We start from the raw sequence: 26,298 nt of genomic DNA, 5'->3' as shown, positions 1-26,298 counted from the left end.
GAACGTGCTCTGTTGCCATGGAGACCGGGGCTGGCGGCGCCGAGGGGAGCCTCCCTCGCGGCCAATCAGAGAAGGGCGCCCAAGAGGCGCGCGGCCCGGCGGACTACATTTCCCAGAAGCGCCCGGGCCTCGCGTTGTTGTTCTGCTCTCAGGCCGGGGGCACCTCTCCATCCCGGGCTGCTAGGAAGGCTGTAGGTTTCGCCGAGCCGCCTGGCTGAGCCGAGCGAGGGAAATGGTCCCCGCTCCGCCACTCGCGGGTTGAGAACGGGCCGCCCTGGCAGAGTGGCAGGCCGGTCGTAAGGGGGTGTACCGTCGTCCCGTCTTGCTGCTGAATGTCGGTTCCAGAGGAGGAGGAGAGGCTTTTGCCGCTCGCCCAGAGATGGCCCCGAGCGAGCAAGTTCCTTCTGTCGGGCTGCGCGGCCACCGTGGCCGAGCTAGGTACCCGGCCGCCCCCTCCCGGACCTCCCCCGCGACTCGCCGTCGAGGTGCCGCGCTGGGGGGGGGGGGGCGGGGGGGTGAGGGCGCGGGCGGGCGGCTCCGGCCCCCGGGGTGTGTGGCCCGCTGCGTGGCGCCCTCTCCTCGCACACCTGCCCGGCGGAGGTGGCAGGGTGGGGACGAGGCCGGCTTTGCGCGGAGGAGGCGCGGGAGGTCACCAAGGTCTTTTCCTTCCAATTTCGTCGCCCTCAGAGGTGTGCTCTTGCGCCCGAAGGTCCGCGCTTGGGAGCTTCAGGAGCTGTCATCCCTCCCTTCCGTGAGGGTGACCTTTTAAGAAACACAAACCCAACCCTTCATCCTTATTGAGATGATCTCTCTGATTCATATTCCCACGTAGCCGCGCCGTATCATTGTCTTTGGTAGACTTGCGGGACTTGGCATTATTAACCTGTCACTTCCTGAGCATCCACTCAACATCTGCCCGTTGTCCTCCTTGAGCGTAACTCATCTGTACCGTGTCTACCTTGCAGGATTCTGAGAAGTAGAAAATATGTAAATGCGAACTCCAAGGCGGGGCACCCATTCATTGCAACATTATTATAATTACTATACTATTAGGCTGTGATGATAGTGCTTAAGGAGACTCGGCCCTGACCTTGCTTACAGCTAGGTGGGCGGACATGCAGAGACAGGCAGTTACATTGTGCTGCTTATGATGAAGGTATTAAGGATCATAAGAACGTAGAGGACGGACGGTTACATATGCCGAGCAAATCGGAAAACCGGAGGCCACCTAGGGAAGATTATGATGCCCTTGCATGAGCAGCTGGCGTTCCTTCAGTGATTTTGTGAGCAGAGTGCCTGTGTGTTCCCTGTGAAGCCTTCACTGTGCATTTTAAGATTAGCCTTTCATTTTCTTGCCTGTTGGAAAACAAAACAAGCAACAGCTTTGCTGTGTTATCATTAGGAAATGTTAGTTTGTCCTCATCTAAAATGAATTTATTTTCTATTTCCTGCAGAGCCAGCACGCGATCTGTTATTTTGCCCCTTGTGCTCCTCCACTCTTGCGCTTTGGACCCTCTGTTTTCTCTTTCTCTTCTCCTCAAGCTGATGGGAAATTTTTGTTTTTACTGAAATACAGTTCACCAACTTTTAAAAAAAAATTAAAATCAGATTGCAGAATTAGATATTTCCATTTCTTTCTTTCTTTCTTTCTTTCTTTCTTTCTTTCTTTCTTTCTTTCTTTCTTTCTTTCTTTTTCTTTCTTTTTCTTTCTTCTTTTTTTGATCCTGATTGTTTCCTCCTATGACCAATGGCAAAGAAACATTCCTTCTCTTCAAAGTTTGTGGAGAATGGTGTGGGGGCTGGGGATGGGAAGCGAGGAAATAAAAATTTGAGATGGTTTTGATTACAAAACAATTTAGGATCAGAACCTGAAGCATTATGTAAGTAACCAGCAAGTAAACCAGACTTATTTTGAAAGGCATAAACCATGTTAATATAGAGGCACCTTTATCTTAAGACTTTTCAGGGCTCATATGTTAATAAAGCATTGTTTAAATTCTCTACGTGCAAACTACTTCCATTTTAGGGGGACTATCAGCAAGATATTTTTTCCAAAGACCAGTGGTAAGATTTAATATTTTCTTCCCCCTACTCTGTTTTCTCTTGGAAAAAAGCGTAAGTACGATTTTGTATCAGGCGGTGGTCATTGAAAAGACTCATGTAATGTCAGTAGTGTTCATGAATTTCTCTGAATCTGGTTACTTCACTTATTTGGGACATACGAGTATAAAGTTATGAGCTTGATCTTCCTAATGTGGGCCAGTTAGCTTCACCGTTTCAGAGTAAAATGTCTACTTTGAATTCATAATATAATCATTAGAAAAAGATTTTTCAAGTACAATTGGTACTTGTATAAAAAGACATTATAAACTCAATATTGCATCTCCTATATCTCAAACCTCAGGTCAGTGAACATCACCCATGAAATTACAGAATTCATCTTCACCTGCATTTAATATGAACCTGTCAGAAATAATACAGTATTCTAAAAGTCACACTGGGTCTCAATCATGGTTACAGTCAAGGGGGCATCACAGAATATGGATATCTGAAATTATTTCCATTGGAAAGCAAAAATTAAGGACTAAAGTAGATTTTAGGCTGAAATTTCTGAGTAAAAAGAACCCAAGTCTTGTGACTTTTTTTTCCTGATTTGGGGGGGGGGGGGGGGATGGTGCTCTGGAACGGTGATTCTTAAATTTGGGAGTGCGTAAGAATCAACCAATTTCTAAACCCCCATCAACCTATTCAGAATCCATAGGCATGGGGCTAGGAAATAAACCATTTTAACAATTTCCCTAGCTGTTTCTGATGTATTCTAAAATTTGAGAAACACTGATCCTGTGGCGACTGAAATATTTGTCCTGTGACTTTAGAATTTTATACTTTTTGTTTGTTTCTCTGAATGTTATGGGTTTCCCCCTCATTTTGTTTTTTTGTTAGCAACCTTTCCCCTCGATCTCACAAAAACTCGACTCCAAATGCAAGGAGAAGCTGCCCTTGCTCGGTTGGGAGACAGTGCAAGAGAATCTACTCCCTATAGGGGCATGGTGCGCACAGCCCTAGGGATTGTTCAAGAAGAAGGCTTTCTAAAGCTTTGGCAAGGAGTGACACCTGCCATTTACAGACACATAGGTATTTATCTTGATTCTAGCTGGTAAGTTTGTTATGAGTTCTATGTTTGTGTCCTCTGCTTTTGTGTTTAGCTGTGCCAAAACCCAGTTGTTTTTTCCTACTAATGTGATAAATGAATATGTATTCTCTTAAGAAAATTAACCACCAATCATTATTAAGGAATGATTGCCTTAAATTTTTAGAAATGCATATAGAAGTATTTAGGGATGAACTGTCATGATGTCTGTAATGTACTTCAAAACAATAAAGCAAAAAAAAATCAAATACGGCAAAAATGTTAGCAATTGATAAATCTCAAGGATATAGAGGGAGTTATTTTCTCTGCTTCTCTGCATGTTTGAAGATTTTTAAGATAAAAAAGTCATTGATATTTTTCTCTATTTTAGAGACTTTAAAACAAAATTTAAATTTTTCATGTTCTTTGAAAATTAAAACATATTTGACTAACATGCTAAATCTCACTAGTCTCTGTCCCATACACTACAGACTAGGCAACTCTGAAAGAGAACAGGGACGACTGATCCAATTCTGGCAATTGAGTGATTGTAGTGATTTTTGCCCCAGTTCCTAAGGCTACCTAACTACCTATGTGGGCCTTTAGTCACTGTTGATTTTTGCCTCAGTTCCCAAGGCTACCTAACTACCTATGTAGGCCTTTAGTCACTGTTAAAGGGAAATAGTTGTAACTGTGCCTTAGCCAGTGAGAATACTTTTCTGCTCTGCTTCTAAAATGGCATTCACGAAGATAGTCTTTGGGTTTTCAGTTTGTGGAGAGGAGAAGATAAACTTGGTTTCAATAGGAGGTAGGGCAGGTGCAGCATTCTTCTCTACATTCATGCTCTTTCCCCAAGTGCGTAGGAACCTTTGACCAGAAAGGTGTCCAGTTCTAATACCAGCTTATTATTTTTAAAGCTTCCGTTCTTTAGATACGTAAGTTAGAATGTATTCATGAAGAGCAATCCAGAAGTGTGTATAGAGACTGTTGTTGTTTTGGTGCTTTGTATATTTTTGAATATGTTAACATATTTTATCAAGCTTACTGAAATAGCAAGAAAAGGACTCTCTAGGAATACCGTGTACTGATTTTAATGACTTTTATTTTCCAATCTTTTTAAAAAATGTGTTCTCCTTTGCTCCCCATTATTGAGTTTCACTTTTCACTTGCATTTTATTGACCATCATCTATGGCTTCACAATTAAGATTCATATCATATGTTTGACAGCTGACTGAAAAATTACCTGAATATAATAAAGTATTCAGTGAAGTTATGCATGTTTATTAAATAGAAACGCCTGCTGTGTACCAAGCTCTGTAGGGTGATGGTACAAAAGACCTATACAGTAGTGAAAACACACAAAGCCTGCCCTGAAAAGCTCGTAGTTTGAAGGAAAGATGAGCAACAAATTCAAGTTAATCTCCAATTAACGTGATAAATGTCATATTAAATGTACACCTGGGTAGTTCTGGGGGAACAGAGAAGCATGGCAGGTATAGTGGCAGTCTAGAACACTGGAGGTCAGAGAGCACTTTTTAGAAAACACATTCTTTGAATTGAGTCTGGGAGGACAAGGAGGAGTTGGTAAAACAGAAAAGGTTGAATCCATTCCAGAAAGATCAGATAGCATGTGAGAAGGCCTGAGGCTTAAAAAGACCTGGCATATTTAGAGAAACATCAAGCAAAGCCTGCATGTTGGAAGCATAGGCCACATGAGAGAACAGCACAGAGAGCTTGACTGGCCCAGGTCAAAATAACCTCTTGTTTTATTAAACATATAGCTGAATTTACCTTTTAAATGATCCATTCTACACAGTGTACTCTGGAGGTCGCATGGTCACATATGAACATCTTCGTGAAGTTGTATTTGGCAAAAGTGAAGATAAGCATTATCCCCTTTGGTAAGTTTTGTTTTGAAAATAATACATACTTTTGACCCTAAGACTCTATCCATTAGATTTGTATAAAATCGTATATTTGTGCCAAAATTGCCTCAAGCTAAAGGCTTAAAATAATAAATAATTACAATGTAAATCCAAATAAGGGAGCATTTACTGCACAGTGTACATAAACATACATGTGCATATGTATAAAAATTTTGTATATATATTATGTAACATTTTAATATTAAAATAATTCTTACAGAGCACCTTCTTTATGCCAAAGAAGAACTTTGAGTCACACAGAGATAGGCTCAAATTCTTGTTCTACTAGTATGTATGTAATCTGGGTAAACTACTTTACCATTTTGATCTTCAGTTTTCTTAGCTGTGGAAGTAATATCTACCATCAGGGTTTTGTTTTTGTAGGATTAGATGAGATAATGAATGTGCATGCATATCACAATATTTATAACAGAAAAAGAAAACAAGGTTATAAATAATATACAAAGAAATCTTACAAATAAATTAAAAATATATTTTAAAAACACAAAGAAAAATAGGGAAAGGATATCAACAGACAAAATTCACAAAAGAAAAAATATAATGTTCAACTTCACCAATAGTCAGGGAAATTTAATTAAAGCTATCTTTTAGCCAGTAAACTATCAACAGGAATGTAAGTTATTCTATACAGCCTTTTTGAAGAAAAGAGTATCTGTTAAAATGTTTAAATGTGTATACTCTTTTGACCCAGAAATTCTTCCTTTATGAAATAATCATGTTCAAAAATACTTGTACCTATGCATAAACACAGAGACACACAGATATTGGCTGTAGTGGTGTTAATTGTAATTTTTTTTTAAAATTAAATAACTGGGATCCCTGGGTGGCTCAGCAGTTTAGCTCCTGCCTTTGGCCCAGGGTGTGATCCTGGAGTCCTCGGATCAAGTCCCACGTTGGGCTCCCTGCATGAGCCTGCTTCTCCCTCTGCCCGTGTCTCTGCCTCTCTCTCTCTCTATGTCTCTCATGAATAAATAAATAAAATCTTTAAAAAAATTAAATAACTAACAATTTGGAAATAGATAAGTTTTGATATATTTCTACAGGGAAGCATAATACACAGCTTTGAAAGGATGAGGTAGGTTTTATATGACTAACCTATAAGGATGTCTATAATATCTTTTCTGGACTAAAAAAATACCTAAGTCACTACTATAAGAAAATGACAATAAGCAGAATTTTATCTTTCAGGCAAAATCCCTTGGCTCTGTTTTTTTAAAAAATTATAATGTATGAAGCTATACTAATTGCTTTCCCAGAATTACTGATGAAATATGTTAATAATCTTTGCATTCTGTAATCCTCCCCAGAAAAGAAAGGTATAGATAGATAAGGGGTTCAAAGGAAATATTTCACTATGAGGTCAACTCTCAGGATAGATCGGCTTGGTGTCTTTTGACCCAGTCAGAACAATTCAGTCAATTCAGTCATTCAGTTCAGGTATTTATTGAATTATCATGGTGTACCAGTCCTGTACTTAACACTGAAGCTATAGTAATGGAAGACAGTCCCTGCCGTCACTGAGCAAGAGTAATAGAGACACGTTTAATGCAATCCCTATCAAAATACCATGGACTTTCTTCAGAGAGTTAGAACAAATTATTTTAAGATTTGTGTGGAATCAGAAAAGACCCCGAATAGCCAGGGGAATTTTAAAAAAGAAAACCATATCTGGGGGCATCACAATGCCAGATTTCAGGTTGTACTACAAAGCTGTGGTCATCAAGACAGTGTGGTACTGGCACAAAAACAGACACATAGATTAATGGAACAGAATAGAGAACCCAGAAGTGGACCCTGAACTTTATGGTCAACTATCCATTGGAAGAAGGAAAGACTATCCATTGGAAGAAAGACAGTCTCTTCAATAAATGGTGCTGGGAAAATTGGACATCCACATGCAGAAGAATAAAACTAGACCACTCTCTTTCACCATACACAAAGATAAACTCAAAATGGATGAGTTTTGGAGGAAAGACTATCCATTGGAAGAAAGACAGTCTCTTCAATAAATGGTGCTGGGAAAATTGGACATCCACATGCAGAAGAATAAAACTAGACCACTCTCTTTCACCATACACAAAGATAAACTCAAAATGGATGAAAGATCTAAATGTGAGACAAGATTCCATCAAAATCCTAGAGGAGAACACAGGCAACACCCTTTTTGAACTTGGCCACAGTAACTTCTTGCAAGATACATCCACAAAGGCAAAAGAAACAAAAGCAAAAATGAACTATTGGGACTTCATCAAGATAAGAAGCTTTTGCACAGCAAAGGATACAGTCAACAAAACTGAAAGACAACCTACAGGATGGGAGAAGATATTTGCAAATGACGTATCAGATAAAGGGCTAGTTTCCAAGATCTATAAAGAACTTATTAAACTCAACAGCAAAGAAACAAACAATCCAATCATGAAATGGGCAAAAGACATGAAGAGAAATCTCACAGAGGAAGACATGGACATGGCCAACATGCACATGAGGAAATGCTCTGCATCACTTGCCATCAGGGAAATACAAATCAAAACCACAATGAGATACCACCTCACACCAGTGAGAATGGGGAAAATTAACAAGGCAGGAAACCACAAATGTTGGAGAGGATGCGGAGAAAAGGGAACCCTCTTACACTGTTGGTGGGAATGTGAACTGGTGCAGCCACTCTGGAAAACTGTGTGGAGGTTCCTCAAAGACTTAAAAATAGACCTGCCCTACGACCCAGCAATTGTACTGTTGGAGATTTACCCCAAAGATTCAGATGCAATGAAACGCCGGGACACCTGCACCCCGATGTTTCTATCAGCAATGGCCACAATAGCCAAACTGTGGAAGGAGCCTCGGTGTCCATCGAAAGATGAATGGATAGAGAAGATGTGGTTTATGTATATAATGGAATATTACTCAGCCATTAGAAACGACAAATACCCACCATTTGCTTCAACATGGATGAAACTGGAGGGTATTATGCTGAGTGAAGTAAGTCAATCGGAGAAGGACAAACAGTGTATGTTCTCATTCATTTGGGGAATATAAATAATAGTGAAAGGGAATATAAGGGAAGGGAGAAGAAATGTGTGGGAGACACATATCAGAAAGGGAGACAGAACATAAAGACTCCTAACTCTGGGAAACGAACTAGGGTTGGTGGACGGGGAGGAGGGAGTGGGGTGGGGGTGAGTGGGTGACGGGCACTGAGGGGGACACTTGACGGGATGAGCACTGGGTGTTATTCTGTATGTTGGTAAATTGAACACCAATAAAAAATTAATTTATTAAAAAAAAAAGTAATAGAGACAGATGCCAAACAATTAGAATTATGTCACAATTGCCAAAGAGGCAGTGGTTATAAAATTCTCAAGGAGAAAAAACAGTGCTAATGTTCATCATTGTGAGAACCAGGCACTCTCCTAGGCTGCTGGTGGCAGTGGAGACTGATACAAGTTCTATGAAAAACAATTTGCAGGGCCTATCAAATGTCATGTAAATGTTCAGTTAGTTAAAAGTTAAGCTATCTAAATAAATTGTGATGTGTCCATAAAATGGAATGCTATGAAACCATTTTTTTCAAATGAGGCAGCTGTATATTAATTGATAACTTTTAGGAGAAATATAACTTATTTCTATAGGATATAGAAATATAAAGGATATTATTAGGGAAAATTAAGGTATAGAACAAACAGTATACAACCTGGCATTCTACATTTGTGCTTTTTAAAAAATATTTATTTGAGAGAGAGAGAGAGTGAGCAAGTGGGTGGAACGGGAAGGCAGAGGGCCAGAGAAAGAAGTCCAAACAGACCCTGAGTTGAGCATGGAGCCGGACATGGGCCTCGATCCCATAACCCTGAGATCACGACTGGAGCAGAAATCAAGAGCCGACAGCTCAGCCAACTGAGCTACCCAGGCACCCCTTACATTTATGCTTTTAAAAAGGAGTATTTATACCTGTATGTTTATTTGTACACAAACTATCAATTGTAACTTAGTGTTTAAGACTGTGTGGTCCCCACTGAGACTTCCTGGTGTTATATCTTGGCTGTACTGCTCACTAGTTATGTGATTTGAGCTGTCATTTAACTGCCTTTATGCCTTGGTTTCCTTATGTGTAAAGAGGATATAACAGTAGTACTAATGTCATAGGGTTGATATAAAAATTAAATGGTGTTTTTAAAAATGCTTAAACAGCGCCTGACATAATAAGCATTCAGTGGATGCATTATTATTATGTGCAGGAAATCATAAGAAACTAGTAATTATGATTGCTTCAGAGGAAGGGAACTAATAACAAGGACCTTTTTACTCTATACCCATGTATACCTCTTCAAATATTGTTTTAGAGTAAAAGGAAAGAAAATACCCCTTTTCTTCTAAGAAAAGGTAAAAGATGATCAGAGCCTGGTTTGGGACAGAAGTAGCTGGAATGGAGAGGAGGGGATGGATTCAAAGCATGTTTAAGTATAGTAGTCTAGACTTGATCACTATTGGCTTTGGAAGGTGAGGAGAAGGAAGAGAGTAGGGATTGACAGAGTTTCTTCAAAGAGAGAAAAGTTCTCAAACCCCTTTTACTTTGCAAAACTACTAAGATAATAGTTTACAAAATCCGACTTACCAGCTTTCCTCTGTTAGACTGATTACATCTATGCTGTATTTATTCCTCTGTGGTTGGAACTAAACTACAATTAAATGATCAGCTCAGGTATTTATAACATTGAAGCAACTACCCTTCCTTTGAATTTCAGGCCACAGAAGGCCCATGAAACCAGATTTGATTTTTAACTCCTCATAGTCCTTTAACCCTCCCTTCAGTAAACAGATGAAACATTTACTTTCCTCTGTGATTTGCTTGGGTCCATCCTTTCCTTTGCTTTGTCTTAAATCCCCTGCACTGGGGCTGGACCAGCCTGGTACTGTTCACTACAAAATTTGTAAAATTAACAGGAACTATTAAAAAATGTATCTCCTTTTATAATTAGGAAATCAGTAATTGGAGGTATGATGGCTGGTGTTGTTGGCCAATTTTTAGCCAACCCAACTGATTTAGTGAAGGTTCAGATGCAGATGGAAGGAAAAAGGAAACTTGAAGGAAAACCTTTGCGGTAAGTTCTCCAGTTAACTGATATGTTCCTTTTCCCCATCATACTTTGAACACGTACCTAATAACTTAATGCATTTTTGTGATCCAACATTCAATAAAGACATTAAGTCTGACTCTTTCAACTTAAAAGATGTATTCATTAAGAGGAGGGCTAATATGGATCTTTTCTTTGCATGATAAAGTACATGTGTTCTCTACCAGAAAAAATATATATGTGTATGTAGCTGTCTGCTGCTTTTCCCAGCCAATTCAGCTAGACTTGTCCTCTTACATCTTGATATAAAGAGTTTAATCACTAAAATTTGCCCTAGTTTGAATCCCAGTTTTGCCGCTGTAGCTTAGTGTTGTGGAAGTCACTTAGTACTCTTAGTCTCTGTTTATTCATCTTTAAAAGGGACCATTCAAAAGGTTTGCATGACATTAGACTGCCTGGCTTATCTGGCTAAAAGCTAGATTCCTTTCCCTTTATCCCTCAAAGAAGGGAAATGGCAAGATTGACCTTGCAAGTTCTTCCCACTTTCCTGTCTAATCCCACTCTTCCTCTTTTCCCCAAGTTTAAGGAAGGTTTTTATTATGCCTTTGTGACTTAAAATTGTCCTATTGCATTACTCTACATTATTGAAGTCTACCTTTCTTCAAAGGACTTCATGTTCAATAATTTATTAAAATACCACTTAGCCTGTTTCTCTGGGAAAGGAGCAACATCTTAAGAGATTGATAGACATCTCCCAGAAAAGAGGATAAGTGCAGAATGCCTTGGGCTGAGTAGGAAGAGGTCTGCTCCTCTGAACACTGCAGGTCTGTGGCTGGGCCAGAGGTGAAGGAGGGTTTGGGACCTCCTTTGGGAACCCACCACTGACACTGACCACTGCTCTTCATTGTGCTGCTCCTCTAGTTGGCCCAGTAGAAGATGGGGTTGGGCTTAGCAGTGCAGGCCCCTCCTGAGGTCTCCAAACAGAGAACACCCACCACAGAGGAGAAAAGGGTACCACTGACTTACCCAAGTAGTTTACAGAATCTCAGGGCCCATTTTGTCATATTGTAACAACTTCTAATTAACTACTAAGTAGCAGGAAGAAGTGATGTTGTCATGGTTGCCTATATGGAGGAAAACTATTGGGATCTAGAAAAATCTGAGTTTATAACTAATCTCGTCAATTTTTTCCCGTTCCTTTGTCTCCACTGTTGGAAATTTTTGGTTTGATATAGGAGTAAAAAATATTTCCTGTTGGTTTAAAGAACGTCAGCTTTGGGAGCAGACAACCTGGGATTTGTATCCAGCCTTTACCACATTTTAGCTATGACCCTAGTCAAGCTCCTTAACCATTCTAAGATTCAGTCTCCTCAGATGGACATTGGAATGTAAATTTACACTTCATAGAGTTTTTGGAGATAAAATTTATCTTATGTATATAAAAAGTCTTGAGCTTAATAAGTGCACAATAGATTTTCACTACAATGACCATCATTTGTGAGTATAACTTCCCCTGTAGCTTTACATGCCCAATAAATATGTCATATTATCTTTTTGGTAAGGCTCAGGGAATATAATGGCTAAGTAAAAGCCACTCAGCTAGTAAGTGGCAAAGGCGGCATTGGACTTCAGGTATTTCTGACTACATAAAAAAGACTATTATTTTATAACAGGGTTTCCAGATTTGATCATGGTACAGCAGCATTTTTAACTTGAGTACAGAAAGCTTACAATCAGGATAGGATAGTAAATTTTTATAAAGCCAAAAGTATTCAATCTTAAGAACTTCTATTATGAGATTGCTCTCCCTATTCTTTGGACTAAGAATGTCATTTCTCTTATGAGAATATGTGAGGATTGATTTTTTAAAAAATTTCTAACAATCCTGGATAATTAAATGTTATTTTATTCCAAATTATAACAGCTATAGGTGAAGTTTATCCAGCCACATTCCATACACAGAAATGCTTAAAATTTTCACATTTCTTTATTATTTTTCCTTTAGATTTCGTGGTGTGCATCATGCATTTGCAAAAATCTTATCTGAAGGAGGAATACGTGGGCTTTGGGCAGGCTGGGTACCCAATATACAAAGAGCAGCACTGGTGAATATGGGAGGTAATGGAAACTTTATTGAACTCTGAGAAGTCCTAACTGCCTTCATCATTGTAATGATAAGCACTGACTTTAGGGAAAATGAAAAATTTTATTTTATTATTTTTAGTAATATACTTGGCAACAGTCTTCTTTCATGTTGTAACACCTTAATTGAATATTTTCTCTAGAAAATTTTTGCTTTTCTCCATGGATCTGTGAAAAGGATTGCATAAAACAAGCAAATGTGATAGTAAAGAGTTAGGACTAAACTATTTATAAGATCTCCTGTCTACCCATACCCTACTCTAAGATCCAAACTGGCATACGTAACCATGTGACAATCATTATATCCAGAATCTACAAATCCTATTCTTTATAATCCAGCTTGTATAGCAGGCATCCCAGCCTGGAGATCTGAACGTATCCCAAACTCATCCTGTCCCTCATGTCCCATAGTCAGTTACTTATTGCTTCTGTCTTATAAATATTTCTTAAAAGTGTACCCCCTCCAATACCTAACACCTTGGTGTCCTTAAAATGGCCATTTTTATAATTCTCACCATCAAAGCCACACAGCAAGGGCACTGCCACAGGCCATCAGGTAGTCTCATCCTCTGTCCTCAAATGTATACCCAGTATCCAGAGGGATTTATCTTAAACACAGATCTGAGCATGTTACTGGGACCCTTAAAAACCTTTTACTGGCTTCTCATCACTTACAGAAGAAAGTGGAAATTTTATAACATAACATAGAAGGTCTGCACAATCCAACTAGCGCCTTCAGGGAATTAAGCAATTCATTGATTCAGGAGTAAAGAGTGAAGCATAGTCATTAGCTAGAAGGTTCCACTGCCTCTACATACCAGGCTGCTCCTCACCTCATACTTTCTGTCCTCATTCCTCTTCTGCTATTTAGTTTCCTTCTGCAGGTCTTTTTGTACTCAGCTGAAGTGTCTCTCTACCATGTATTTTTCCTGAACCCCATAACCACCCTTCTCTGGCCATGTTAGTTAAATGCCCTTTTATGTGTTTCTCTAGTTCCTGGTGCTTGTACCTCATTCCATTGTGTTTTTCTGTGTGTCTATCTCCTCCACTAGATTGAGTCCCCTGAGGCAGTTTTTATTTAGCATTATTTTCCTAGTCCCTTATGTAGTCAGTAAACATTTGATGCACGAGTTAATGAATGAAAGGATGTTTCTAAGACCAAAATTATATGGTTCTAGGAAATGTATAGCCTTTTTGAGGGTTATAGTAACATATCACTTAAACATCAAAGGAAGTAAATCTATTTTTTTGTTTTGCTATTTCAGTCCATCCGTGGCTATGTATCATATTAGTGGATATTTTAGTTACCAGGAATCTTTATTTTTATTTTATTTTATTTTTTTTACCAGGAATCTTTATTGATGATAGTTTCTCAATTCGATGCTTCAAAATCTGTTGTAGCTCAGATTTCTTTTCCAGCTTCCAGCTGTCTACTTAGCACACTCATTTGGGTTATCTTGAATAGAACACTTTGTGTCCAAACCAAACTCATTTATCAAACTACTTCCTTCTCCTCCATTTTCCCAATCTCAAAATATGATATCATCTCACTTGAACAATGCAGAAACCTAGACATGAGTTTTGTCTCTTTCCTTTCACTCACTCGTTATAGCCAATCAGTTAACAAGTCCAGCCACTTCTGCCTCCTAGCTGTGCCTCACATCCATCCACTTCTTTTCATTCCTGAAGCTACTCCAAGTATTATCCATCTCCTACTGAATCACTACAAAAGCCTCCAAACTAGTTTACCCCAAAGCCGTTTTATCCCACCATGCATCAGAAACTGCTCTATTTACCACTCCATCATCTTATTTAAACATCTTAAATGAGTCAGTCCTCATTTTCACTATCTCCAAAAGTGGCAGCTCTGCCCTTCAAACTTTTTAAGCTCAAAATCTTATAGTCATGTCTGACTCCTTTCTTTCCCTGTCTATTCAGTTTATTAATTCTGCCTTCAAAATATATCTAGAATCTGACCAGTGTTCCACAGCTCCTTTATCCAAACCATCGTCTATTATCAGAATAAATGCAATAGTCTCATGTCTAATCTATCTTGTGTCCCTGTAGTCTAGTCACAGCCGAACAGCGAGAGTGTCCGTGTAAATAGTAACCCAGAGTAGTCACTGCTTTGCTCAAAATCCTCCCTTGGCTTCTGTTGTTCTCTATCTTCTGGACTCTGCTACTTCTCTGACCTTTGCTTATTCTGCTCCTGTTAGACCAGCATTTTTGCTGTTCCTCTAACATACTGAGGTAACATTTGCCTCGGGGGATAAAATACGTACTATTGTTTTTCCTGGGATAGGTTCTCATAGATAGCTACAAGGTTTTATTTCTCATGTTTCCTTTAGGTCTCTATTTAGAGGTTATTAAGAAGCCTTTCCTGATCACCCTCTTTAAAATTCATGTACATCATTCTTCTTTACCTTCTGATATTCTTATCCCTCTTTCTTTGACTTATTATCTGGCTTCAGAGTAATTACAACTATCTGAAATGCTGTGGTTTACTTGTTTGCTTATTGTCTCATCCTTTAACAAAGAATAAGGATTTTGTTCAATTTGTCCATGGCTCTTTCCTTAGCACCTAGAATAATGCCTACTACCTCATGTTAGATACTCATGTACTTGGTGAATGACCAAATGTATCTATCCATTCTTGCCTCTTTATAATTCACCTCCTGTACTTCACTGTAGGTAGCCTTTATAATAAACTCCAGTGTTGTAATATATCACTGTTTAAAACTCTTCAACAGTTCTTCATTGTCATTAGAAAAAAATACAGAAAGCTTAATGTAGAATAACAGTCAGGACCTTTTACTTATAAGTGACAGAGTTTCAACTCAATCTAACAAGAGTGAAAAAGGAATTTATCATCTCAAATAGTAAGAATTCCAGGGGTTGAGCTGACTTTAGGCATAGCTGGATTCTGATGTTCAAATGATATAATTGAGTATCTGTCTCTCTTCCTCTTTTCTTCCCCCTCCTTCTGTAGGTCATTTTCCTGGGCTCGAGAATGATAGTGGTATCTTTCATTCTTGTACACATTCCTGTCCCAAGTCTAACATATTTTTTTTTCTGAGAGAGAAAGAGTGTGGGAGCAAGCACGGGGATGGGAGGGGCAGAGGGAGAGGGAGAGAGAAAGAATCTTAAGCCAGCTCCATGCTCAGCAAGGAGCCTGACATAGGGCTTGATCTCAGGACCCTGAGATCATGACCTGAACCAAAATCAAGAGTCTGAGCCTAAATCGACTGAGCTACCCAGGCATCCTAAGTCTAACATATTTTTAACATAAAAGACATTCATTATCAGATTAATGAATATTTCACCCTTCTTTTTCTTTTTATTGCCAGATTTAACCACTTATGATACAGTAAAACACTATTTGGTACTGAATACACCACTTGAAGACAATATCATGACTCATGGTTTATCAAGGTAAGTGATTGTTTTAGTTTAATTTTTTTCTGTATCACTTTTCTTCCATATTTGGCATAAATTTTAACCTTTTGTTTGTTTCTTGATTGAGAATCTAGTGATATCACCCTTAGAGAAATGTAATAGTACATTTACTAAGAAAATTTTCTTAAAATTTTTTGCAGTTAAAATGAGGAAGAGAGAGACAAAGTTGCAGAATGTTTCATATTAAACCATCCCAAATATTTTCACTTTAATGGGACCCTCCTGGGGTCAAATTTTATTGATCAGTTCTCCAATTCCACAGATATGTTTGAGCATCTTTTATGATAAAGGCACCTGTAAGGTGTTGCAGTGGGCACAAAGGCTAACCCAGGTTCCTTTGCAGGGAATTGACCAAGGGGAAAATAAGACAAATATAAAAACAATGTACAAGGGCACCTGGATGGCTCAGTCAGTTAAGCATCTGCCTTTGGCTGAGGTCATGATCCCAGGGTCCTGGGATGGAGCCCTGCATTCTCAGGCACCCTGCTCAATGGGAAGTCTGCTTCTCCCTCTCCCTCTGCCCTTCCTCTACTAGTGCATTTTCTCTCTCTCTCTCTCTCTCTCTCTCTCTCACTGTCTCTCTCTCTCAAATACATAAATAAATACAATTTTTAAAAAACAAAAACTATGTGTGGTAAATGTAAAAGGTGACTAGCTACTGTAATTTTCAGAAGAGGGAGAAAAAAATGACCACTTGGAGGGGCCTACAAAGGTGTTTTCAAGGGCTGTAGCTGTTAAGCATGATTATTTAGTTCATCCTTAAGAGGCTGGCTTTCTCTGAAACAGTGCTGATGGGATATCTGAAACTGGTCTTACAGATAGCCATGTGGCCTCCTGGGAAGATCAGAAGCTCATCCAGTCACTTTCTGTCCATTATCACTTCAGCTGTGTCCTTGGCTTCATCTGGGGGTGTTGCTAGCAAGGAGTGAGTGATAAAGGCCAATAGCAGAAAGAAGCAATGTCCATTTCAGTGCAAGTAGCTTGGGCGAAATTGATGTTCCGTTTATTGCTCTATCTTTTCCCTTTGACTCCAGATACCATATTACTTGAGGCCTCCTTAATACATTATTCTCTGTCTTTTAATACTTATTTTTTTAAAGTCTAGCCAGGTCACACTATATCCTTAGGTGTTGGTTAAGATGTTTCTCTGTGAAAATATGAAGGTATATTAAAATCAATGGTATTAAACCTTCAAAGAACCTGACCTAATAGGAAAGAGTATAAAAAGAGCAGCAGTGATGTACATGGTGAAAAAAAGAGCTCTTTTCACATAGACAATGCCTGTTATGTGGACAGAGACCTCAGAATGTGATATGCACAGCTGGGTCATTTGCTGTAATATGAAATAGATTGTATGGGATCCTTCCCTTGAATTCAAGTACTGTTAAAGTAATTTTATGCTTTGAATTATAAATCCTGGCCTGAAAGAGGTAGACAAGATTCTCAGTACTTTTTGCTACAGCAGTTGAAAATAAGAGAGAGTATAAAGATTCCTAAGGCAGCTTCAACTTTCCTGCCACAGAGCCTTCAGAGACTTCAAAAGCCTTGGCACAGAAGTTGGTGGTCCTTATTTTTGTGAGGTATTTGATGTCCTGGAATGACCTAAAAGTTTGCCACAATTTTCCTTTCCAGCTTTCCATTAGCCAAACATAAGCTGTTATTCAGACTGCCTTGATCCTAGTCTGCAGACTCAGCTTCTGGGATGTGGGACTTCATTCTCTTTGACTTGGGTTGACCACCCCTTTTCTCGTCTCCACTTTCTTGTGGAAAAGTTTAAACCAGTTTGTGGGTTTTCGGTTTATGGAAATTTATGCTCCATATTGCCTCTCATGCCCACATTTATAATGAACTGCTAGTGATTTCTTAACATTTTCGTCACTCATTTACAGAATATCGATTTACTCTCCAGTAGGTTGACCACATCCATTTTTGTCTGTTCTGAGTAACTGATAACCTTTTTGGACAAAGGGAGAAGGGATAAACAAACTCATTAGCCCTTAGGCCTGAGCATCAATTGAAGGAAAAACAGGAATTTTCCAATTAGATGGGGGTGCAGGCATGGAGGTGTTGCTTAGTATGGTAAGCACAGAGAGCTACCTTAGTTATATTGTTAGAGCATAGTGGGCGAAGAGAGAGGTGATCTTGGAGTAATATGTGTGACAGTCAGTATATGACCTAAATCAGGTAACAGGAAATGAGTCTTAGATAGCTTTAAGTACGGAAAAATGACACAGTTGGACTTGTATCTTAGATCCCTTAGGTTAGGAAAAAGAAGGTAAGATTATTTTCAAATGGAATAGCTTAGTGAAGTGATGCATACACAGTGGTCAGAGTAAATTTTTTGTTTCTTAAATATTAACCAAAGTAGGTGATTCCCCAGCTTAACATCCTTTCGGTGACTTCTATTTGCATCTAAAATACAATCAGACTCCTTTAATAGCCTTCACTGGCTCGGCTCTGCCTGCTTCTTCAGTCTCTCATCTGGCTGGACTCAGTCCTTCAGGGCATCATGGCCACGTTGGCTGCTTTGTCTCTTCACCACACCAAGGGCATTTCTGACCCAGGGCTTTCACTGGGCTGATTGTCTTGCCTGCAGCATTCTTCCTCCATGTCTTTAGACAGTTGCCCCTCCACCATTCAGGTCTCAGTTCTGTTGCTACTCAAGAGCCTTTCCACAACCATCTGTCACCCAGTTATGCCCCATCACACTATCCCATTCTGTTTTGTTCTTGGTACTTATCAGCATCTGAAATTATTCCTTTCTTCTCTGCCTCTTCCCAAGTAAGTGCCTCAGGGGCAGGATCGTCGGTATCCTCTTCAGTACCTGGAAGAGTGCCTGCCACCAGTAGGTGTTCAATGTATATTTGTTGACTGGACATTCTTTTTAGTTTTTATTTTTTCTACCTTTTTAATGACTTCATTAAGCATTGATTTTAAGCTAAAATAAGATTATTATGGAGAATACTATAATATATTTAGTATTCCATTCTTTCTAAATATATACATTTCCTTTTCTTGCAATTTAGAAATTGTTATAATTATTATCTTTCAAATTCATTATAGTTTATGTTCTGGACTGGTAGCTTCTATTCTGGGAACACCTGCTGATGTCATCAAAAGCCGAATAATGAATCAACCACGAGATAAACAAGGAAGGTAAGTCTACACTCTCCATGTGTTCAAATGTCTGTAATAATAAGGTTCCTTAAAAATGTTTCCTTGTGTTTATTCTTGATAGAAGTGTATCTGTGTGTCCATGTGTTCAGCCAGCAAACTACTTTTATGTCATTACCTGCTCTTTGTCTGATGGAAAAGTACTGTGCATTTGGGGATATAAGCTAATTTAATGACCATATTATTTAGACACAAGGTATTTATTGTGATTTTATTGTTTTCAAAGAGTTTATGAAAATATACTCTGCTGAGAATTTACAGAGCACTTTCTTCAGAAGCTTATGACTTACAGGTAATATGGAGAATTTGATTTGATATAAAACAGTATGTTCTCTCTGGAAGAGACCAGGTGGAGTGAATTCTAAGTATAAGACTAAGGGTGGGATGAATCCGAAGCGTCAACCTTAGACACCTAAAGGAATTATCTTTAAGCTCAAAAAAAAATTTATTTATACTGAACCACAAATATTATTTGTTCTAAACTAGCAGAAAATGCTTACGTCTCCTTATTATAGTAAGTTTCCTTAGATTATTTTTTAATTTATGTTTTATTTGTACATCTGTTTATACACAAGAAATTTAGCAAAACTGTCTTCTTTCCTCTTTAGGGGACTTTTGTATAAATCATCAACTGACTGCTTGGTTCAGGCTGTTCAAGGAGAAGGATTCATGAGTCTATATAAAGGCTTTTTACCATCTTGGCTGAGAATGGTAACGAAGGGGTTTTTCCTTCCTTTGTTTTTGTTTTCTTTGTACTTAAATTGCTTTTAATCTACAGATATTTTCCCCCTTTCTCTTTTGGTTTTTAGCATGGCACTGCCCCCCAAACCACAATTCTTTATCTCTTTTTCATATCTCTTTTTGTTTTCTTTTTACCTCTCTTCAGAGTTCTATTACCTTCCTTGCTGGATTAAAGTAAAATAATTCAGTTACATCTAGAAATGAATGGGTGGATATCCTGTTGTTGTAAAGCCAGTAGAAAGGGTTTTCTGCAATGTAAAACTTTTAGTAGTCCATTTAGCCGAAGTATTACAAGTTTGGGACAGGTATAAAGGTTTTATACTAGATACCATTCCTATGAAAATGTTACTGTTTCAAACAAAATTTGTTACCTTGCTAGCAAATGTTGCATTATCCATTAATACCTATTACCATAAAGCTTGGCTTAGTAAGAAAACATTATGTAATTTTTATTTGTTATATATATTACTTTTTACTGAGTAAATGAAGATATAGAATTAGATTTATTCAAGTAGCATAACATATATAGTAAAGACAAGGTATTCAATTATTTTGGAAGTTAAAACATATTTGAACTGAATGAATGAGTCATGGATTTAGAGATTCAAACAATCAACACTTTACACAATTTAATAATATTAATTGAGCATCTACTCCATGCAAAGCCCTATACTCAGTGCCTGGCTTTGGGATGAACAGGAGAGTCTCAGCCCCTACTCTAGAGCTGAAGCTTCTAGTTTAGGTAAGACCAAACATTGAATAAAAAAACTAAAAGTGATGAGTGGTTGAGGAAATGTGCATGGTGCTATGAAAATATATAGCAAGGACATATAGCTTAGGCTTGGAAATTAGGAGTACCTCCTTGGAGAATGAACTTTAAAATTGAATTCTGAAGAATGAATAGGACTTAGCTGGGTAAAAAGACCAAAAAAAAAAAAAAATTCCAGGTAGAGGGAATAGGTGGAGTGGACAGAGACAGGATGAATTCAGGGAACTGAAAGAAACCCAGCAGGCCAAGGCATGGAGACAGGGAGGAGAGAGGCACAAATTGAGGCCAGAGAGAGGCAAAGGTCAGTTTGGCAAGGGCTATAGGACCCATAAGAGTTAGGGACACCAGCTTGATGACCTGTGTAATTTTAAGAAGATCATTCAGGCTGCCATGTGGGTTGGGGAAAGGCCAGGAGTAGTGGTAGATGAGACATAATGATAGCTTGCACAAGAGTAGTGGTAGATGAGACATAATGATAGCTTGCACGAGAGATGGAAATGGGAACAAAAAAATGATGGAAAAAATAATTTAGGAGGAAGAAAGGAGCTAGAAGCATGACTGGATAGGGAGGGTAAAAATGGTCAGAGAAGACAAGGAAAGTGGGGCTTTATTCCCAGATTCCCAAACTGAGTAACAGATGATGTAATCTCCTAACATGGGGATCATTTGCAGGGAAGATTCTATGGTAGAATAGCAAGCTTAGGTCTAGATTTGTTAAGTTTGGGATATTCATAGGACATTTAAGAGCAGATGTATAGATGGCTCCTTAATATATCGATCTGGATCTTACAGAGCATATGGGGATGGAGCTTTAGAGGTGAGCACTGTCTACATATAGATGGGAATTGAAGTTCTGGGAATAATTGACATCACCAAGCAATAGTAGATATCTATTAACATGGAGTTATTAGCCAAGCCCTTAGCAATAGCTGATATAAAAGTGTACCCAAGTGTAAAACATTATTTTGATTGTCTTGATTATACCTTGAAATTATCTCAAATCTGTGGATATTTCTTAATGGAAAGGAAGATTTTGATTTGGCCTGCATGAATCAGGCACTATCCTAAGTGCTGGTGGCACTAAGGAATAAGAGGTTTATTTTTTTCATGAGAGCAGCTTATGATGTGATGGAGAAGACAGACATGTAAGTAGTTAATACTACAGAAAAAATAAAGCCAACATTATTAAATCACTTGGTATTAGCACCAACACTATGCTAATCATTTTAATGGCTTAACTCACTGAATTCTCCCCACAATGTCTTCAGTAGGTTATTATCCCATCTCTTTTTATAAGAGGAGGAACAAAAGCTTAAAGAACCTAATAACCTGCCAGGTTAAGTAGTTATTACTTAATGGAGTCAGGGCATCAAACCTAGGAATTTTGACTCCCGAGGACATGGTGTTACTAAGCAGGTTGTACTAGTGCTCTACTTGTGGTATGAACAGAATGTGGTGGGAACATGGATAGTAACGTAAAAATGGCTTTAACTGTTTAGGAAGTCACAAAGTCTTTCACAGAGACAGAGACAGTATTTGATGTGAGCTTTGAAAGATCAGTAGACATATAACAATAAGAAAGGCATGAAGGAGCAACATGAGCATAGGCCCCCAAGTTCATGTATGGACCTAGTAGGTTTGGACAACTGCAGAAAATACAGGGGAGCTGGAGAATAGGTCCTCAGAGGGGAAGTGGTAGGGCAGATTCCAGAGAAGTTCTTAAAGACCAGGGGAATATGAACCTTGGGGTCAGTGGTTTAGGTGGAACCCTGTAGTAAGAAAGCAGCTATTTAATCATGGGAGCAAAGTACTAAGGTTTGTTTAGGGACAGGATTACTTTGGCAGCAATAGAGAAGATACATGGAAAGCTAGGACCCAAGGAAAGGAGGTTTGGCAGTGGTCTAGCTTGGAGATGACTGTAAAAATGGAGAGAAGGTAGATTCTAGGGACATTTATGGTAACTTCACAGGACTTAATAATTGATTATATGTAGAAGGTAGGGAAAGGAATGAAGGAAATGGGGCTTTTATGTTTCTAGTGTGGGAGACTATAAGGATGGTGAGACCATTGATGAAAACACAAAATCAGGGTCAGGAGGTATGAGGGTAGTGAGAATATCCAAGTACAAAGGAATACTGAAACGATTTAATCTAACCTGTTCTCTATATGCGTGAGACTTGCTTTATAAGTGAGAAAAGGTACTTCACAGCTGACAGACATTGTGCTAAGCTCTTTACACACATTATTTTTGTAAGTCTTATAAGAACCTAATAAAAGAGGTAGTGTTATCCTCATTTTTCAGATGAGAAAAACATGGCTCCAAGTAGAAGAAACTGGCTCAGGTTCATATACCTAGTATATGGCAGAGCTGGAAACTGACTGTAGTTCTATTTAGTTCTAAACCCATGCTCCTAAGTAATACAATATACTGAGTGTGCCTGCATCCTGCAGCTAGGTAAAGAAGTGAGGGTAAAGAGACAGTGTCTGGTGACAGGGAGATGTTAACTAGAAAAAGGCCTGGTTCACCAGGGTGCCACTGCCTTGTTGATCTGCCACAGTGCATGACCCTAAGCTTAGAAGACTGACTCATGACCACTTCCAAATAAACTGGCCTGCAAATAGATTCACCTTCAACTGAACTCACTGAAATGGATGATCAGACCACAGTATTGGCTCATTCACATTGGGAAAAACACTTGGCAAGTGATCCAGATGCTGAAGTCCTCTGAACAGTGTGCTTCCTCCTAAATTCAAGCTATACGTGAAGGCAAGTTATAATCAGAAGGTTGCTTGCTGAACACACAATAATAACAGGAAGAGCTTATTTGTAATCTTAGTATTTCAGAATACCCAAGAGCCCTTATATTTACCCATAATAATAGGCACGAATAAGGCCTCTGTTTTTCCAGCAGTTATGGCAACAGGCAAACCAGAGTAGACAACAGAGGTTCATATACACTTGAATTATTTACAGATGTTAGTGAAGAAAACACAAGTAACCATGTACTACTCCTGCACAGAGGCTCATTATATGCCATTTGTATACTACCCCTGTTATTGGCTATATGATCTACCGGTTTAACTTCTATTGATAACCCAGGTAAACTCAACACCAGTCCCTTCTGCTAGCTGAAGGTACTATGACCTGGCTTTGCTCAATCCCTGATTAATATTTATTTTATTTGCATAGTCTAATTACTAAAGCAGTTAGGAACGATTACATAGTCCACCCGTAACTAAGACCTCTATCCCCTGATCTGATTGCAGTTCTATCATTGGCTCACTTAATTTTTGTTGTCATAAGAATATGATATTGTCATTTCATATTCTTTATTTTGTCCGTGTCTCCATGGACATGTAACTAACCAAGATGTGTTCTTCTAAATTCTCTGGTAAAGTCTCAGTCTCCCAGTATTACCTACTCAATATTTCCAAGCACAAGACATTAATATTGCTTTACAAACTCTCTAACCAAATACATTTTATATTCTAATTGCTCAGGCTTCTTTTTTGCCCTAGTATGATAGTTTTTCTCTGACCAATATTACCTATCACCTACGAACCAAACCAGCCAGGAACTGGATCTGAGCCACCCTTTCTCTGATGATTACTTCCAGTGTTTCCTCTGCAGTCTACTTCCATGTCTTTGATATTTTTATCTTCTGTTGTTAAAGAACCCTCATCCCTTTATAATTCCTATTGATGCGGTTACACCTTCATTCAAGTTAGGCAAGTCTTTCTGAGCTGGAAACTCTTTTCTCTCTTTAATGTGAATTTTTATATCCATTTTGTGATATATCAGGTGTTGAGTTTATGATCTAACTCTCAAAGGATAATCTTTCATCTTCACTTTCAAGTTCTTAAATGTCCTTGTCACACTCCACAGACAAACTAAACATAGAGGAGCCCAGCCTAGAATTCAGGCATGCTAAGTCCTAGCTTTTTAGCCAGTAATGGTTCAGTAGAAAGAACCCTAGAGTGGAAGCTAGAAGCCTGTACTCTAGCTCCACATGTTAACAGCTTTTTGATTGCTAAGCCTCAGTGTCCTCATCTGTAAAATAGGGGTATCATTACCTTTCTTTTCTATTGTAAATTGTTCAGAGAAATCTATGAGAAATAAGACATGAAAATACTTTAATTATAAAGTGCTCTATAAAAGTGAAATACCACAATATTTGTTTTCAGCCTAAGTGGATTCAAAATGACTTTGCCATTCAAAGATGTATATGCATAAATGTAGAATATTCATAATCACTTTGAAATATGCACTAACTTCTTTGGTTAATCTTTCAGACCCCTTGGTCAATGGTGTTCTGGCTTACTTATGAAAAAATCAGAGAGATGAGTGGAGTCAGTCCATTTTAAGCCCTTAAAGATGCAGCCCTTAAAGATACAATGTTCAGTATCATTGAAATATGGGCATCTACAACACACACCCCTATTATTTCTACCTCTTTAGGAAGACACCTTACTCCACAGAGACTGTGATTTATAGGGGGCAGCACTTTATTTTTCTCTGGAAACCCAAGTTCTCTTTGACTCCTCTTTTTGTTCAAAAGCAATCTGGTTGGATTACACAAGGCTACCCGATGAGACCCGGCACAGAATTTTCAAGAAGATTTGAATCCTGAGCACTTACCTTGGGCGAGAAGACCTTTGAGATGCTGTTCTGTGCTGAAGAGCCTACTTAGTGCCAAATGGGAGACAGCATCTCAGACCTGAAGTAGACAATAAGAATGTGGAATAATATATATATATATGTATGTATATATATATATATACACACACACATAGTGATTCAGAAATATATTCAAACTGTTGTCAGTATTTTCAATTGAAATTTGATGATTCTTTTTTGGCTGTTGTTAAAGCGCACCTACTGTAAATTAAAGAGAGGTGAATGAAAATTCATGAATAAACATTTTGAATTTCCATAGTGGTGAAGGAAGTTGATGTACCTTTTCTTACCAAGAGGACAAAAAAACATCAAGCTGAGATGATGTTTGGATTTCAAGGAATGCAGTTTATTTCTGTCAGTGTCCCATATTTTTAGTTAGATCTGTATTGTTGGCTGGCATCCACTGTACGTGCTAAGGATTTCCTGACAGCCATGGACTGAGTCCTGATGAACACAGAGAAAAATGTCTACTTTGTTACATACGCCATTGCAACTAGAGTTTGCTGCTAGTTCCTAAGAATCTCGATATATAAACAAATGCAGCTTATTTGATTAAAGCTTAGGTTGGGTAGGTCTTTTTCATAAAGCAACTTCTGTTACTATTAGCCTTTCAGTGGCATTTCAAAAGCAAGGCTGCTTACTTGCTGCTGTAATGAAGCCAGCCAATTCGGACAGGCATCCTTTCTCATCTCTCCTTCCCTAAACTAAGGGCCATAGAGAGAGAAAACTCAGAAATCACTGAAGCTATCTCTAGCCTGAATCTTACTCAGTTCTGACAAAGCTTCCTGCCTAAATAGTGATAAGTATAAAATGCCTATGGTATACATTTATGTCTCCAAACATCAAGTCAAATCCCTTTTCTTATTTTAGAAAGGTGAGAGATTTCTTCAGACTGACCTATATACCACCTGCTCTCCCAACCTCAGACAGTAGGCATTTCTGCATGGATGGATACAGTTGTGGGTAGAAGTTGTACCTGTCTCCATAGGAAAACTGAAAAAGCTTAGACCCAAGAAAGACCTTGGAGTTAACCAAACAATTTATTATGGACATAGATGATGTTGAACAAAAAAGTTTACAAGTGCTCTGTGGTTGCACTAATGTATAATCACTGCCATATAAAAGGGGAAGTATACTTTAAAATATATTTTAATGTGATGTACTAATATGCAGTAGCTTATTGTTTTTC

The 26,298-nt window shown here is 38.5% G+C and overlaps 1 protein-coding gene across 4 annotated transcripts; it reads left to right on the top strand.

Moving 5' to 3' along the window:
- The first annotated feature begins 128 nt into the window (after positions 1–128).
- SLC25A27 (solute carrier family 25 member 27) lies at positions 129–25,363 on the top strand. Of its 4 annotated transcripts, XR_005990675.1 has the most exons (10): positions 129–438; positions 2,944–3,135; positions 4,948–5,032; positions 10,054–10,176; positions 12,155–12,267; positions 15,639–15,723; positions 18,811–18,903; positions 19,148–19,213; positions 19,530–19,632; positions 24,991–25,007. XR_005990675.1 is itself a non-coding variant. In XM_041774076.1 (9 exons), exons 1-9 carry the CDS (start codon positions 333–335, stop codon positions 25,060–25,062), a joined length of 972 nt encoding a protein of 323 aa, XP_041630010.1. In that variant the 5' UTR covers positions 129–332; the 3' UTR covers positions 25,063–25,363. The 4 variants fall into 4 exon arrangements, 3 of the variants coding, with proteins under 3 accessions (XP_041630010.1, XP_041630028.1, XP_041630019.1); XM_041774076.1 differs by lacking the exon at positions 19,148–19,213 and having other exon boundaries at positions 24,991–25,363; XM_041774094.1 differs by lacking the exon at positions 19,148–19,213 and having other exon boundaries at positions 24,891–25,363.
- Positions 25,364–26,298: the final 935 nt, after the last annotated feature.

This window comes from Vulpes lagopus, chromosome 1, assembly GCF_018345385.1.
Source record: "Vulpes lagopus strain Blue_001 chromosome 1, ASM1834538v1, whole genome shotgun sequence".
Lineage (NCBI taxonomy): Eukaryota > Metazoa > Chordata > Mammalia > Carnivora > Canidae > Vulpes > Vulpes lagopus.
Note: the sequence above shows the minus strand (reverse complement) of the source record. Positions and strands in the feature narration are given on the sequence as shown.